We start from the raw sequence: 15,898 nt of genomic DNA on the forward strand, positions 1-15,898 counted from the left end.
AATTCTCACCAGCTTCGAATTCCTCTCTTTCTTTTGTCATGGTCTTGGTGTGCTTGTCCTGACGCAGTGTTCTAGGAGGAACCTGCTTCAGAATGGAAAGGGAGTGGGAATTGGAGCTGGGAACATTTTGGGTTCAGATGCTACCTTAACTAATTAAATTCTTTGTGATATTCTTAGTGCTGTCAGCTCTCACCCGTCTGGGCCTCAATGCCCTTATCTGTAAGGGAGGAGGGTTCCACCTCACAGGGGGCCCCTGCAGATTACAAACTTGGTGTGACAGTACCTTATACAGGGTAAGAGACTAATACTAGTGGCCTTTAACCTTGGCTGGACTTGAGAAATCTCAGGGAGGTTTGTAGTCACGTAGATTCTAATGTAGATTCTTACGTGGACCTTGTGCTGCTATCCGTGTAAGTACTGCTATTGTTACGAATATTAAAACTTACTTTTTACTTATTGTGTGGGTGTATCTCTGTGTCTGTCTCTCATGCGTTTGCATGCATACTTCATTTTAAATTTTGTTTAAAGGTTGGAATGGAATAGTTTGTCCAGGATATAGCCACAGAAGAGCTACTGTATAAACAGACTTAGCATCATACCCAAAGCGTTCCTACATTCCATATAAGATTATGTCTACACTGAAAATGCTCTAAAGTCATGCATGCTGTGGGGCCAGACATTATGAATGTTACTTAAGATCATGTATGCGGTGGGAAAAAGGAGTGTGATTAGTGTGTTCTTGGTGGAAGGGGGTGTGAAGTATAATTCTTTTTTTTTTTTTAATCAAGCAATAAATCTAGAAAGAAGGGTAATTCTTAAGAATGACTGTCCTTTAAAAATGGAAGTTCATTTCATCCTATTAATTTTTAAGGTTGTTATATGGCTCAACCAGAACTTCCTGTTACCAGAAGACACTAACATTCAAAATGCTCCATTTCAAGTGTGTTTCACTTCCTTACGGAACGGTGGCCAGCTGTATATAAAGATAAAGCTTAGTGGAGAGGTAACGTTTACTGTCACGGGCATAGATTTCTCATGGACTGTTGACCATTCAGTGCAAGGTAAGGTGGGTGGCACCAGTCTCAAGGTTGTAAAACCATGTGTTTCAGTGTAGTCTGTTACTGTTAATTGTTTTAGACACTGGGGTGTAATCTAGAATGGTGGTGTTCTGTCTTCCTCCATCCTTCCTTTCAGCCCTTCCTTGTCTAAGTTGGGAAGAGATGGGAATACAGAGGTGAACAAAAACATTTTCAATGTTTGAATGATTTTGTTGTTCAGTTTACAAGGCCAGACGATTGATCTTTTAGCTGGCTGCTAGAAGTGTGACTCACCTGGTTTGTAATTTCCTCCAGGGCTAACCCCTGTCTTATTTACCGCAACATTTAGGTTCAGTAAATATGTTGAATATGGGGAAATTCTGATACTGTTTCAGCTGGGTTTGTCTTTAGCATTGAGGATGCTAAGCTCGTCTCTTTTTTTTCCCCTGGATAGATCACTGTAAATACTGATGATATTGATTTGGCTGGTGATATCATCCAGTCGATGGCATCATTTTTTGCTGTTGAAGACCTTCAAGTAGAAGCAGATTTCCCTGTCTACTTTGAGGAATTACGAAAGGTGCTAGTTAAGGTGAGGTCACCCACTGGATGCATTTGTGAGAACGTGGTAGTGTCATAATATTTGAAATGTTTTTCTTAGGAGATGAATGATACCCCAAACGTGTGTATGTTATAATGATAGTCACGTTTTAAAGAATTTTTGAGACTTGTTAAACTTCAACTAGTTTTATTTTATTTTTTTAATTGTTATTTATTTATTTATTTATTTAAAGATTATTTATTTATTTATTTGACAGAGAGACAGTGAGAGCAGGAACACAAGCAGGGGGAGTGGGAGAGGGAGAAGCAGGCCTCCCGCCGATCAGGGAGCCTGATGCGGGGCTCAATTCCAGGACCCTGGGATCATGACCTGAGCTGAAGGCAGACGCTTAACGACTGAGCCACCCAGGCGCCCCCTTTAACTAGTTGTAGAGGGCTCACTAGTTAGAGGATTTCTTTTATAAAAGTGAGCGGTTTAGCTGTAGACCACCCTGCTTTATTTGGTTTAGGGGAATACTTTTTAAAAATATGTCATGTTAACCTTTTCCTTTGCTAGCCCCTTCACTTATCTGTTGTAGTTACGTTGCTGTGTTGGTTCAGTGCTTTCCAACAACCCAAATTCAAAAGAAAAAAGAAAAGGATTGTGACTGGCCCTAAATCATAACCATATTCGTACCCCAGATCTCTAAAATATTATGTATGTTGCTAGGGTTCCCAGTGGTAAGATATGGAAAGATCCAGATGGAATGTCATCGTGCATGTTGGAGGCAGCGTAGACTAATTATTTCATTGATGAGAAAGTGAAACAGTGGGGGACAGTTGAGATGGTACAGGTAAATAGGGGAAAGAGAAGGGCCTCAGTGTATGGTAGAGAGTGTCTTCTCAATCTGACTAGTTTTAAACAAGTCTGTGAGGTCTTTTTAATTCCTGAGTGTTCATGGTCTTCAGGTGGATGAATATCATTCAGTGCATCAGAAGCTCAGTGCTGAGATGGCTGATAATTCTAACCTGATCCGAAGTTTGCTGGTCCGAGCTGAAGATGCTCGTCTGATGAGGAACATGTGAGTATTTACCAGGCTAGGACAGGTGCAAGGTTAAAAATATCAGTAATATGGAATAGTAACTCTCAAATGCTACCGGTGGGAGTGTAAATTGGTACAGTGACTTTGGAGAATAAATTGGCATTGTTAGTGAAGTTGGAAATGGGCATTCTCTATGACCCAGTAACTCTACTCCTGGTTTATAACCTAGAGAAACTTGTGTTGACATATAAACCAGGGTATTTGTACAAGAATGTTCGTAAGTATCCCAAAGTGGAAACAGACTAAACTGGCATCAACAATATAATGGCTGAACTATGGTATAATTGCCCAGTGGGCTATGACATGCAATGAGAATGCATCTGTCTCAATGACATGTGACAACATGGACAAATCTTAGAGGCATAATGGAGATTGAAAGGAGTAAGACTCGAGAGAATGTGTACAAAATGCTTCCTTTTATATAGCTGGGAAACACAACACTAGAGTATATCATTTGGGAAGCATACCAAGATGAAGAATCTCTAAGGAAATGCAGGGAAGAGATTATCATCTAAGACAGTATTCTGTCTTAGGGCAGGAGGGACTGTGTTCAGAAAGAGCCTGTCGGGGGCGCCTGGGTGGCTCAGTTGGTTAAGCGACTGCCTTCGGCTCAGGTCATGATCCTGGAGTCCCGGGATCGAGTCCCACATCGGGCTCCCTGCTCGCCGGGGAGTCTGCTTCTCCCTCTGACCCTCCTCCCTCTGATGCTCTCTGTCTCTCATTCTCTCTGTCTCAAATAAATAAAAAAATCTTTAAAAAAAGAAAGAGCCTGTCGGGGAGCTTCAGGGATGTGGCAGTGTCCCATTTCTGGGCCTGGTGTACAAACATTCGTTCTGTGAACTTTTCCGAATGTGTATTACATTTTACAGTAAAACCGTTAAAGATGTGCAGATGTAGCTTCTTGCAGAATTTATCTTGGCATTCAGAGTGACTGAGGTGGAGATAGTAAAATCAGTAACCAGTGATAGATGAAGTTTCTGTGCCTACATTACAGGCAAGAGTTTGCCCGGGGTGGCAGCTTGTCTTTTTCCTGAAAGGCTTGAGTTATTAGCATATATTAAAATGGTGTTGCTCAGAAGTAAGTGATTTTTGAAATAATCATATTGTTGAAAATTTCAAACACATACAAAAGCAGATTAAGTAATACAGTGATTTCCTATATACTTGCCACCTGGCTTCAGTAGTCATCACCTACTGGCCCCTCTGGTCTTTTTGCTGCGCTCACCTTCTTCCTCTCCCAGGCACTGGGCTAAATTTGGAAGCAAATTCTAGACATATATCCTTTCAGCCAAAAATATTCTAGATAGTGAGCCTTTAAAAAAAACAATAACCACATTATCACACTTAGGAAAAGAATTTTTTTTTTTTTTTTAAAGATTTTATTTATTTATTTGACAGCGAGAGAGGGAACACAAATGGAGGGGGCGGGAGAGGGAGAAGCAGACTCCCTGTTGAGCAGGGATCCCCATGCGGAACTCAATCCCAGGACCCTGGGATCATGACCTGAGCCGAAGGCAGATGCTTAACCAACTGAGCTACCCAGGCGTCCCAAGGCATGAATACTTCTTAAGCGGTGCTTTGTACTTCCATGAGGGAGCGTATAATGCCTGGTTGTGTCTTTCTTTTCTATTATCAGTCATTGATGACCGTTGCCTAGATCTATTATTTCTTTTGGAGTTTGCAAAAACAGTGATATTCTGTTACTTTCTCTTCATTTTTTAGCTAAAATACTTCTATAAAGCATAACCCTTATGGATTAATGACCATTTGGTTCCCTGAGGTATTGTTTGTAAGGAAAGACAGATTATTTATCAGCTTTAAAATAATGAGTAGGGGGTGCCTGGGTGGCCCAGTCAGTTGAACATCCAACTCTTGATCTGAGTTCAGGGGTTTTTTTTCTTTAAGATTTTATTTATTTATTTGAGAGAAAGAGAGGGAGAGAGAGACAGAGCGTGCGCACGTGAGTGGGGGGAGGGACAGAAGGAGAGGGAGAAGCAGGCTTCCCGCTGAGCAGGGAGCCCAACGTGGGGCTCGATCACAGGACCCTGGGTTAGTGACCTTAGCTGAAGGCAGACACTTAACCGGTTGAGCCACCCAGGCGTCCCTGAACTCAGGTTTTGATCTCAGGGTTTAAGCCCCACGTTGGGCTCTGTGCTGAGCATGGAGCCTACTTAAATAAAAGAAATATGTATTAATAATAATAAAATAATGAGTTGGTTCTCTAGCATCCTCCATGTTGACCAGTGAGATTTTTAATTCCTTATAAACTCGTATTTTAACATATTTAATGTACTTCAATCCATTTTTGTTACTCTGTATGATGGCTAAATTGTGCTGACTTTGGCCAGTGGAAACCTTTTCAGGTTGGCTACAGCTACCTTTGGACATAGCCAATATTTCTGTTAGGTCCTTGTTTTCTTGTACAGGATGTTTTAGGCTTATCTGGTACATCCGTTCTGAATCAGGAATCAGCCATTTCTCTAAGGAGCCTTGGTTCTTTTTAGTGGGAAATGGTATTTAGAGATGATAGTTTGCACATTAGAGGTGCTCATTGCCACTAGGTTGGTTACTGTTTCTAGGACTTTTCAATGGATAGAGCCGGGAAATGTATGTATATTTTTAATGAGAGACATATCGTGAGTTCATACTATTTCCATTTCAAATTTATGAATGTAGGCTCTTAGCTTTGATTTTAAAGCTGTATCTCTTCTTTCTTACATTGGAACTCATGGCTCTAACCAGTATCCACATGAGTACTTGCTAGAATAATACCAATATTACCATCAACAGTATGACTGCTGAAAACAGTAAAAACTTTTTTTCTAGTTTTTTTGTGTCTTTAGAGTATATTCCAGTGGGGATTTTTCGTCAAATTATTGTATTTGAAATAATTCCCCTCTTTTAGTTTTGCCACAAATTTGATATATACTTAGCTTCAATTGGTTCATTTTGCCTTTGGTCTTGTGGGAACTGACATTTTTTCCTTTTTGATTTAATTTTATTACAAATGTATTAAAACCCTTATGTGGTTCCAAAGTCATTGCTATAAAACAATGTACAGAAAAGTCTAACTTCTAATTCCTGTTACCTTCATCCTGTTCCCTCCCTCTCACTATACATAACCAATCAAAATTTGAATACACACACACACACACGTATATACACATTCGCGTCTCCTCCCTCACTAGGTAAATCATCGCACGTTACTCTTCTTCGCCTGTTTTTTTTTTTTTTAACATTCTTAGTTTATTGATCCTCTCATGAAAAATCTGCACAACCAGATAAAGCCACTGCAGCATCTTTACTCCTTCTGTTGTCCAATCTCCAGCTCACTTTTTGCCAGCACCAACATTGGCTTTTGCAGTCCCCCTGACTTTCTTCATTCTGTTCTTGCGTTCCTTTCGCTGTTTTCTTGATGTCTTTTTCTTCTCATACAGGCCATGTCTTGCAAGTCTGTGTTTGGGTTCATTTTTCTTTGCATAATCCAAGGAATCATATATCATGCCAAAGCCGGTTGTCTTGCCACCACCAAAATGGGTTCTGAATCCAAACACAAATATGACATCTGGTGTGGTCTTGTACATTTTGGCTAGTTTTTCCCGAATATCTGTCTTAGGTACTGTTGTCTTTCCGGGGTGAAGAACATCAATGACCATCTGTTTCCGCTGAAGTAGTCGGTTAGTCATGAACTTCCTGGTCCGGATAGTTACTGTGTCGTTCATGATGATCCCGCCTGGCTTTTTTACACTTAAAAATATTCTTTTTTTTTTAAAAGATTTTATTTATTTATTCATAAGAGACAGAGATAGAGAAGCAGAGGGAGAAGCAGGCTCCCTGCTGAGCAGGGAGCCCAATGCGGGACTCGATCCCAGGACCCCGGGACCATGACCTGAGCCGAAGGCAGACGCTTAACCATCTGAGCCACCCAGGTGCCCCCTACACTTATTTTTTTTTTTTTTTTAAGATTTTATTTATTTATTTGACAGAGAAAGACACAGCGAGAGAGGGAACACAAACGGGGAGTGGGAGAGGGAGAAGCAGACTCCCTGCCGAGCAGGGAGCCCGATGCGGGACTCGATCCAGGGACTCCAGGATCATGACCTGAGCCGAAGGCAGTCGCTTAACCAACTGAGCCACCCAGGCGCCCTGCCCCCTCCACTTAAAAATATTGCAATCACTTCACAGTCATGTACAGAGATACTTTTTGTTGTTTTTACAGCTGTATAGCACCCATTCTCTGGATGCTTATTCAGCCAGTTCCCTCCATTTGGATTGCTCTTTTGCTCTTATAGATAATGCTGCAGCCCATAGCTTTGTTACATAATTTTTTTCATCTTTTTGCTGAGGTATCTTTGGGAAAAAGTCCTGAAATGGAATTGCCAGAGTAAATGGTAACTTGCATACAGAATTTTGCGAGATACTGCCAAATTCTCCTCCATAGGTGTGGTATCATTTTGCATTCTCATCAGTGATATCTGAGAGTGCGTTTCTCTTCAGCCTTGCAATGGAGTATGTTGGCACACTCTCAGATATTTACCAACTCAGTGGGTAGGAAGTGGTCTCACTGTGGTTTTCATTTTGTTTTATTGTGAGCAGTGTTGAGCATCTTTTCATTGTTTTAAGGGCCATTTGTATTTCTTTTTGTGTGTGAACTATTTAATTATTTTGAGTGTTTATATATTGGTAGATTAACTGTTTGTGATATGAGATGCATAGTTTTTTGTTATTTGTATCTGTCCTTTGATTTTTTTAAAATTTATTTTTGCTTTTGCCATGTAGCAGCTTTTTAAAGTTTTCACGTAGTCAAATTGATCATTAATTAAACTTCTACCCCGAGGTTATAGAATAATTCACCTGTTTCTTTTTCTTTTAGTATTTGTATGTTTTCCTCTTCTACGTTTAAGTCTTTGTTCCAGTTGGAGTTTATCCCAGTGTTTGGCATAACAGTGGTAAAATCAGTTTTCTCTTTTTCTGTGCTGTTTTAATACTATTACTTTAAAGGCAGTTTTTTCTCACTGATTTGAGATGCTTGCCTTTATCACGTATCATATTTCCACATGCACTTGGGTCTATTTCTGGATTCCCTATCCTGTTCTATTGGTCTTGTCTCTTCAATTGACACTACTGTTTTTTTATTTATAGGTGCTTTGTATGTTTTCTGGTATGGCTAGGTGCCCCTCCTCCCAGCCCCTGTTGTTTTCCTTTTGATGGTCTTCTTGCCTACTGCGCTTGTCTTTTCCAGTGAACTTTATCATTTTTTTTTAGCTCCAGAAAAAAAAAAATACGTGTTTTTCTTGGGATCACGTTACATTTATGAACTTGATCTGACATTGTTACAAGGATGTTCAGCCTTCTCAGAACATGGTATGTCTTGACATGTGTTCCAGTCATGTTTTAGGTCCTTCACGTAGGTATTAGCTATTTCTTGTTAAGTTTATGCCCAACTGTTTTATTTTTGCAGTTGTAAATAGGATCTTTCTTCCACATTACATCTTCTGGTTTTTTTGTTTGAATATATGAGCACTGCTAAGTTTTGTATATTGATTTTATAATCTACTACTTTACTAAATTATGTTAGAGTTTAATTTTTCCAGATGTGAATTTGTATCCTTTGTAAATTGAGACTGTTTTGCCTCTTACTTTGCAATTCATTTTCTTCTGTTGTTGTCTTTGAGGTATATGAGGTTTTTGCTTTTTTTGGCCAACTTTATCTCCAGGGCACCTTTTCTACTCTCTCTCTTTTTTTTTTTTCTTTTTCAGTCAGAGAGCTGTTGTTTAGGCATTTGATTGCTAAACTGGAGGAAAGTGACCACCAACCTCTAAATCCCTTTTTTTCCTGAATTATTTATATTTCATTTAGAGATTCATATGTATATTTTTATTTTTTAAAGCCAACTTAGTTGATATATAACTTATTATACACAAGCAGAAAATTCACCCTTTTAAGGTTTACAGTTCGTAAATTTTAGAAACATATAAAACCATGTTGCTACTGCCACAGTTAAGATGTAGACTATTTCCATCACCCTTGTGCCTCTCTGCATCAGTACCCCCAAACCCCTCACCTCTGGTCCTTGGCACCCACTGATCCAATTTCTCTCCCTGCAGTTTTGCCTTTTCCAAAATGTCATACACATGGAATCATATAGTATATGCCTTTTGAGCCTGGCTTCTTCCACTTACCCTCATGCCTTTGAGATTCATCCATGTTGTTGCCTGTGTCAGTAATTTGTTACTTTTTATTGCTGGCTACAGTACTGTTCCACCGAATGGACATACCATACTTACTATACTTTCTTTATCCACTCATTGATTGAATTGGGTTGTTTCCAAACTCCCGTGATTGTGAACAAAGCTGCTATAGACATTTGCGTAGTTTTTTTGCAGACACGTTTTCACTTATTTTGGGTAAATACTTGTAATGGGATTTGTGGGTTTCATAGTAAGTGCATATTTAACTTGAAAGAAACTGTGCAGTCATTTTACAAAGTAGCTGTACCATTCTGCCTTCCCATCCGTGGGGCAGGAGCATTCCAGTTGCTCTACATCCTTGTCAGCATTTGTCTTTATCAGTTTATTTTATTTTAGTCATTTTCATCGTTGTGTAATAATGTCTCAGTGTGGTTTTAAATTTAAGGCTTGTTTCTTAAAACCTTGATAAAATCAGAAGCTGAATTTATTAGTTGTCTAAAAACATTAAGAATAAGGTCACTTTTGAATGGATAAAGATGTGGTCCATATATACAATGGAATATTACTCAGCCATCAGAAAGGATGAATACCCAATTTTTATATCAACATGGATGGGATTGGAGGAGATTATGCTAAGTGAAATAAGTCAAGCAGAGAAAGTCAATTATCATATGGTTTCACTTGTTTGTGGAACATAAGGAATAGCATGGAGGACATTGGGAGAAGGAAGGGAAGAATGAAGGGGGGAAATCGGAGGGAGAGATGAACCATGAGAGACTATGGACTCTGAGAAACAAACAGGGTTTTAGAGGGGAGGGGGGAGGGGGGATTGGTTAGCCCGGTGATGGGTATTAAGGAGGGCACGTACTGCATGGAGCACTGGGTGTTATACGAAAACAATGGATCGTGGATCACCACATCAAAAGCCAATGATGTATTGTATGGTGACTAACATAACATAATAAAATTCAAAAAAAAAGAATAAGGTCATTTTTGCCCAATGAATATTAATCAGAAACTGTGAAGCTAGCTTCTTGCCTTGCCTGCCTTTCCTTACTCCCCAGCACAGTGGGCACTTAATAATTCTCGGTTCCATGGACCAATTAACCAAGAAAGGCCACTTGTCTTCCATTTATCTGGAAGAAATGGGATTTTTTTTTTTTTTTTTTTAAAGATTTTATTTATTTATTTGAGAGAGAGAGAATGAGAGACAGAGAGCACGAGAGGGAAGAGGGTCAGAGGGAGAAGCAGACCCCCTGCTGAGCAGGGAGCCCGATGCGGGACTCGATCCCAGGACTCCAGGATCATGACCTGAGCCGAAGGCAGTCGCTTAACCAACTGAGCCACCCAGGCGCCCGAAATGGGATATTCTGATAGGAACTTCTCAATGTTTCAAAGCAAACATTTCAAAGTTAAAAATTTTGGTGTTGTCTTTCTGTAAGAAATTTGCAGGTGTTTTCATCTCAGCCTGCCATATTGAGGTACAATGATGGTAATACACTTCTGTTGAATTACACAGGAAAACCATGAAGAACCGCTACATGGAACTGTATGACCTCAATAAGGACTTGCTAAATGGATACAAAATTCGCTGTAACAACCACACGGAGCTCCTGGGGAACCTCAAAGCAGTAAATCAGGCCATTCAAAGAGCTGGTCGTCTGCGGGGTAAGTCTCTTTTTGTAGCATTATAAGTAGTCTGTAATTTGGGGGTGAGAACCCTTAGAGCTAGTGGTAGCTTCTAGAATTCATACTGGGCTGACAGCAGCATACCTTTGATACCCAGCTTGGTCGCAGTTTGGCTTTAGTCAATCTGCAGACTTCAGAGGGAAAGAAAACTTTCAGCCCTTTTTCTTAGATCTTGCTGCACCTTCCAAGGAAAACCTAATGACATATACCCAAGGGGAAAGCCTTAAATATACCTATTTTTTCAAAAGGGAGACTAAAAATTAATGAGCTAAGTGTCCAACTTAAAATATAGAAAAAGAGGAATAGAATAAATCAAAGGAAGCAGAAATATCGCCAGAGATTTATACCTGAAATCTGTTGTTTGGGTCAATGCTTTGACCTCCTTTTAGAAAAATAATCTTTGCTTGGGCACCTGGCTCAGTACGAAGACCATGCAACTCTTGATCTCGGGGTCATGAGTTTGAGCCCCATGTTGGGTTTAGAGATTACTTAAAATCTTTAGGGAAAAAAAATAATCTTTGTTAGGTGGATCTGTGCTTTGATCCTCTTCTATAAAACTGAATTCATTTCTAGGTTTGAGATGGTCCCTAGATTTGGTTTGTGATAAATTTCCTCACAGAGTTACCTTTTTTGGAGAGTGGTAAGATAAATTAAATTTGCCCACCATATATCTTTTCTCTACTCTAGTTTTATGCTGTTTTAAAGCTGGCCTCTGATTTATAATTTTACTTTTAATCATCTTTCGGATTGTACTGATTTGATGTTTCATCCCACACAGTTGGAAAACCAAAGAACCAGGTGATCACTGCTTGTCGGGATGCGATTCGAAGCAACAACATCAACACGCTGTTCAGAATCATGCGGGTGGGAACAGCTTCTTCTTAGGAAAGGAAAAAATAGGTAATGAAATCCCTAAAAAGCGTTCTTCCCTAAAAATCGAGGCTAGTTTGCCTGAACCACATCCTGGTGAAGCCAGGTGCTAAGAATGGCGGTAGCCTTGGTGAATGGTACAAATGCAGACAACCATCGCATCCCTTTCTGTGTTTAGAATCAGTTGCCCTGTTAGCGAGTAATACCAGGTTTCTGTAGAGGAGGGGAATACTTTTAAAATGTTAGGGCTTCAAAGTCCAGGTTTTTTTTTGTATGTATGTAAAATTGGTATATAGATGTATAGATACATCTTCTTCCTTGAAATTGTAATTGAATTTGTAATTAAAAAGTTTTTCATTAAAACTTAGGAATTGCACTTTGTGTTAACTGTAGTCACCACCGTCTTAGACTTGCAGAAACCATTTGCATGCTGTGGAGGAAAACACAAGCATGGGTACTGGGTTTGTGTGCCCTTTATCACTGACGTGGGTATAAGCAACACGTCTGCACTTAAGGGAGAGTCAGTTGAAGGTGATCTGTTAATTGGGGGTAATGTTAGCTACTGAAACTAATAGACCTCACAGTTCATAATGACCCATTTATTTCTCATTTATGTCAGGATGTCTCTATAGTTATTCAGGAACCCCGCTTCCTGTGATCATGCAGCCATGTCATCCTCTAGGGCAGCCTTTCTTGGAGTTCTCTAGAGAAAGGAGTTTCAGGAAATGGATTCGGGTGACTATTTTCACGTTCACTGCATACGATGAAGGCCTGATGGTGCCAGGAACCCGATGTGAGAAGGCCTTGCCGTGATTTAAGTCCAAGTCAGTAGGACAGGGAAAGCTTTTCTCAAAGCTGTGATCTGGAAATAGCACCTTATCATTCCTACTTGTGTTCTGTCAGCTAACATGGCCACACCTCACTGCAGTTTGTTTAACATTTTCAACCTATAAGCTCAAAAGACACCCACATAGGGGCGCCTGGGTGGCTCAGTTGGTTAAGCGTCTGCCTTCGGCTCAGGTCATGATCGCGGGGTCCTGGGATTGAGTCCGGATAGGGGCCTCCTTGCTCAGCGGGAAGCCTGCTTCTCCCTCTCCCTCTGCCTGCCTCTCTGTCTACTTGTTCTCTCTCTATCTCTCTGTCAAATAAAAAAATAAAACCTTAAAAAATAAGACACCCACATGCCCTGTACTATTTCTCATGATCCCTGACGTAGTAGAGCACCCACCACGTGTGCGTCAAAGATGAGGGATGAGGGAGCTGAGACGCAGGGAGGAGTTACTTGCCAGCGTTAGAGCCGCTGGCGAAACTCGAGTTCCACTCTTGACTCTTTTTCCGTTTTCTTTTTTTAAAGTTAATTGATTTAAAAGATTATTTATTTGGCAGAGAGAGAGCGCGAGAGCACAAGCAGCGGGAGAAGCAGGCACCCCCGCCGAGCAGGGAGCCCGGACTCGGAACTCGATCCCAGGACCCCGAGATCACGACCTGAGCCGAAGGCAGACGCTTAACCGGCCGAGCCACCCGGGCGCCCCAGAGTCTTTCTCTGTTTTAATAACTACAGTGTAACCTGTACGTTTTGAGATTAAAATCTCTAGTTGGTGCTGGTTTTAAATTGTACGGCACTATTCGGGGCACGTGGGTGGCTCAGCCGTTAAGTGTCTGCCTTTGGCTCAGGTCATATCCTAACAGAATAATCTCATCAAAGGTCATTCAGTTATTCTTCAGCCAAAAAGCTTCCTTCTTAGACCTAAAAATACTCATAGCAAGTCTCGAAGGGGTTGACCTGCAGTAGAATGTATCTTCAAATAGTCCTGATTTATAGGTTACAAATAGATGATTTTCACATTAATTTGATCCTCTTGGTATTTATCACTGAGCTCAGAGAGGCAGAATGTTTTCTACAGGGTCTCACAGCTTGGTGAGTCTTGGTGTGGGTTTGACACCAAGTAGCCATGGCCCTTCCTGCTATTCCAACTGTTCCCAGTCATGTAAAGACTGGATGAGATGAAAATGTTCATAAAACCTTCTACCATCTCTTTTCCCCTTATAAGTCACCATGTTCAGCTTAAGGAGGAGAAAAACTATTTGGTTATCCGTTGCCTCTCTGTTTTGTTACCATATTTTTCTATCCTGATAGAATCTGAGGCCTTCTAAGAAGTCATAGCTTAAACTCTATTTTGTTGCTGCGTTTTGTTGAAGCTTTAAGTGAACACTGAGCCTTCATTGAAAAGCTGATCTTGAGGATCCTGGGATCTGGGAGAAAGCTTTGAAGTCATTTTTCGAGCATCCCTTTAAAAAAGTCTCCCGTCCCCTGCCAAATTCAGGTACTCAGTATTTTTGAAAGAGTATGGTTTTTATTATTTCCCACATGTCTTCCTATCCACATACATCAAGGCTTGGCTCAAATGCTCTCTCCTTAGGAGATCCCTCCCGTAGCTGTTCCTTAACGCTTATTACATTCTGTGTTTAGATCAATGTTAATCCTCTACTGAGAACAGGGGCTGCACCTCAATCAGCTTTCTCCTCCCAGCGGTGCTGAGCCAGTGCTCCGAGCACAGAGAAGCACCTGCTGCTCTCCATGGAATTGCCTGTCCTCAGCCAGTCCCTCAGGAGCTTCCAACATCACAGAACTAGGGACTTCACAACAATTATGCAACCCTAGAAGTGCTTTACAAGAATGAGTTCCAACATTATTTATGTTTCAAAGTTTATAATTAGCAGTTACAAATCTGCCAGTGCAGAGGCCTGTGATCACAGAACTAAATTATCTCTGCTTTCACTTTGAAACTGAAGTACAGTAAGGAACCCATTTGCAGCTTGGTGTTTTGCATTTTGCCTCTTTCCCATCTGGCCCCTGCCCACACTAGATGCTGAAGCTCCTGACTCATCTTTTTATTTGTATGGTACAGAAATCTGTTTTTCCTAAAATGATGTCACATGGACGATTCCCAAGTAGTTTTCAGAACTGTCTACATGGGCTGATTTTGCATCAGTCAGAGAAAGAAATCGTGTGTTTTTGCAGGAACATTCAGTTCATTAGGGCTGGAAAGCTGATGTCACAAGGACCCTTCTAACGGGCTTTGCATTTTCTCCCTCAGTGTCAGTGGCATATAAGGAAGTACATACTGGTACCGAAGACGTACGACAGCCAAAGCTTCTGGCTGAAGAAATACTGGTCTAGGAGAGGTAGCCCAAGCAGTGATTTTTTTTTTTCCTTCAGTATTCTGCGGGAAAGAAACCACCGCATTCAGTGGAGTGTGGGAGCCAGTCAATGAGCAGTAGAGAAGCCAGGTTCAAAACCAGCTTCAAAACCAGCCTCTTTCCCTTCTAGGCTTCATTTTCCACATCTTTAAAACAGGGGACAGAAGTTAGATTATTAATAGAGTTCTTCCTTAAACATTTTATTTTTCCTCCTCTTAACAGAAATGCTAATATGCTCTCAAAATAACTTTATGAAAACATTCTTAATTTCCATCATTATGAACATATAAAGGGGATTTGTTCTCCGGGGGGCGACCTTACGCAGCTGTAGGAAGTGGTGAAGCAGTCTCTGGAAGGCACATTCTCTGTCTCAGTACATTACAAAGTACCACAGTGGCTGTCGCAGGATGGTGGGATTCCAGATGGATGACCTTTCCTTCATATTTTTCCATGTTCTACTTCTTCACAATGAACATGTATTATTTATATAGTCTGAAAAAATATAAAGCTGCTCTCCGGGGGGGAAAAATCTTCCTTTACTAAAAGGAATGATAAGGATTGGAGGTTCACTGTTAAGAATTAAGAGAGAAGATGCCATATATTATATAGGTGAACACCATAGCTCTTACCTGAAACAAGTATTTCAAAGATGCCCATGTTTTAATTTCTCTTTTGCCACTAAACAGTTGTTGACACTGGCTGAAGCCCTAAAGATCGAGAGGAAGAATGAAGTACTAGGAAAAACAGCTTCTCAGTCACTGATGTCTTCAGTGCAGGAAAGGGACCTGCGAGCTACAGGGTCCTCTAAGAGGAGCTGCTGTAGATGATGTAACGGACAGAAGCATCAGAGTCTGGCTTTCAGGGACTTGCTCTCCCTTCAGGCACCGAAATCCTTTCCCATAGTGTATAGAAGATTCTGCCGTGTTGACAGACCGTAAACACACTGAGATTAAGGAGAAACTAATAAGCACATTTTAACGCTTGTGTAGTTTGCTAAGGTTTAGACGGAGTGCTCCAGAACAGGACAAGCTGGGTGGCATCGTACGTGTCACCTAGAGCCACGAGTTTCTATTTTCCCAGCTTGGCATATGTGATGGTTTCACCTGCCTGGCACTTTCTCCTGGGCCCTCCACTTCCAGTTAATGCCACTGACGGGTTCATTAGAACCTTATCCCTCTCTCTCCCAATCATGAAAACACACCAGAAAGCAAGTGAGTGAAAGTCATATTGTAGGGATGACCTTCATTCAGTCTGTAGCAACTGAAA

At 40.8% G+C, this 15,898-nt stretch overlaps 2 protein-coding genes across 3 annotated transcripts in view; one reads left to right on the forward strand and one right to left on the reverse strand.

Annotated features, from left to right (window-relative positions):
* Nucleotides 1-11,798, forward strand: part of BBS2 (Bardet-Biedl syndrome 2) — a 32,641-nt gene extending 20,843 nt beyond the window's left edge. The window contains exons 13-17 of one of the 2 annotated variants that reach the window (XM_035025168.1): nt 872-1,003; nt 1,492-1,629; nt 2,547-2,659; nt 10,392-10,540; nt 11,340-11,798. In XM_035025168.1, coding sequence (XP_034881059.1) covers nt 872-1,003; nt 1,492-1,629; nt 2,547-2,659; nt 10,392-10,540; nt 11,340-11,446 — 639 coding nt within the window. In that variant the 3' untranslated portion in view covers nt 11,447-11,798. Of the gene's footprint in view, nt 1-871; nt 1,062-1,491; nt 1,630-2,546; nt 2,660-10,391; nt 10,541-11,339 lie in introns of those variants that run through there. The other variant, XM_035025169.1, reaches the window with a different exon arrangement.
* LOC118023764 (40S ribosomal protein S24-like) lies at nt 5,901-6,408 on the reverse strand. The gene has a single exon (XM_035025170.1). It carries the CDS (start codon nt 6,400-6,402, stop codon nt 6,010-6,012), a length of 393 nt encoding a protein of 130 aa, XP_034881061.1. The 5' UTR covers nt 6,403-6,408; the 3' UTR covers nt 5,901-6,009.
* Nucleotides 11,799-15,898: the final 4,100 nt, after the last annotated feature.

This window comes from Mirounga leonina, unplaced genomic scaffold, assembly GCF_011800145.1.
Source record: "Mirounga leonina isolate KUSES-001 unplaced genomic scaffold, KU_Mleo_1.0 Mir_180, whole genome shotgun sequence".
NCBI lineage: Eukaryota > Metazoa > Chordata > Mammalia > Carnivora > Phocidae > Mirounga > Mirounga leonina.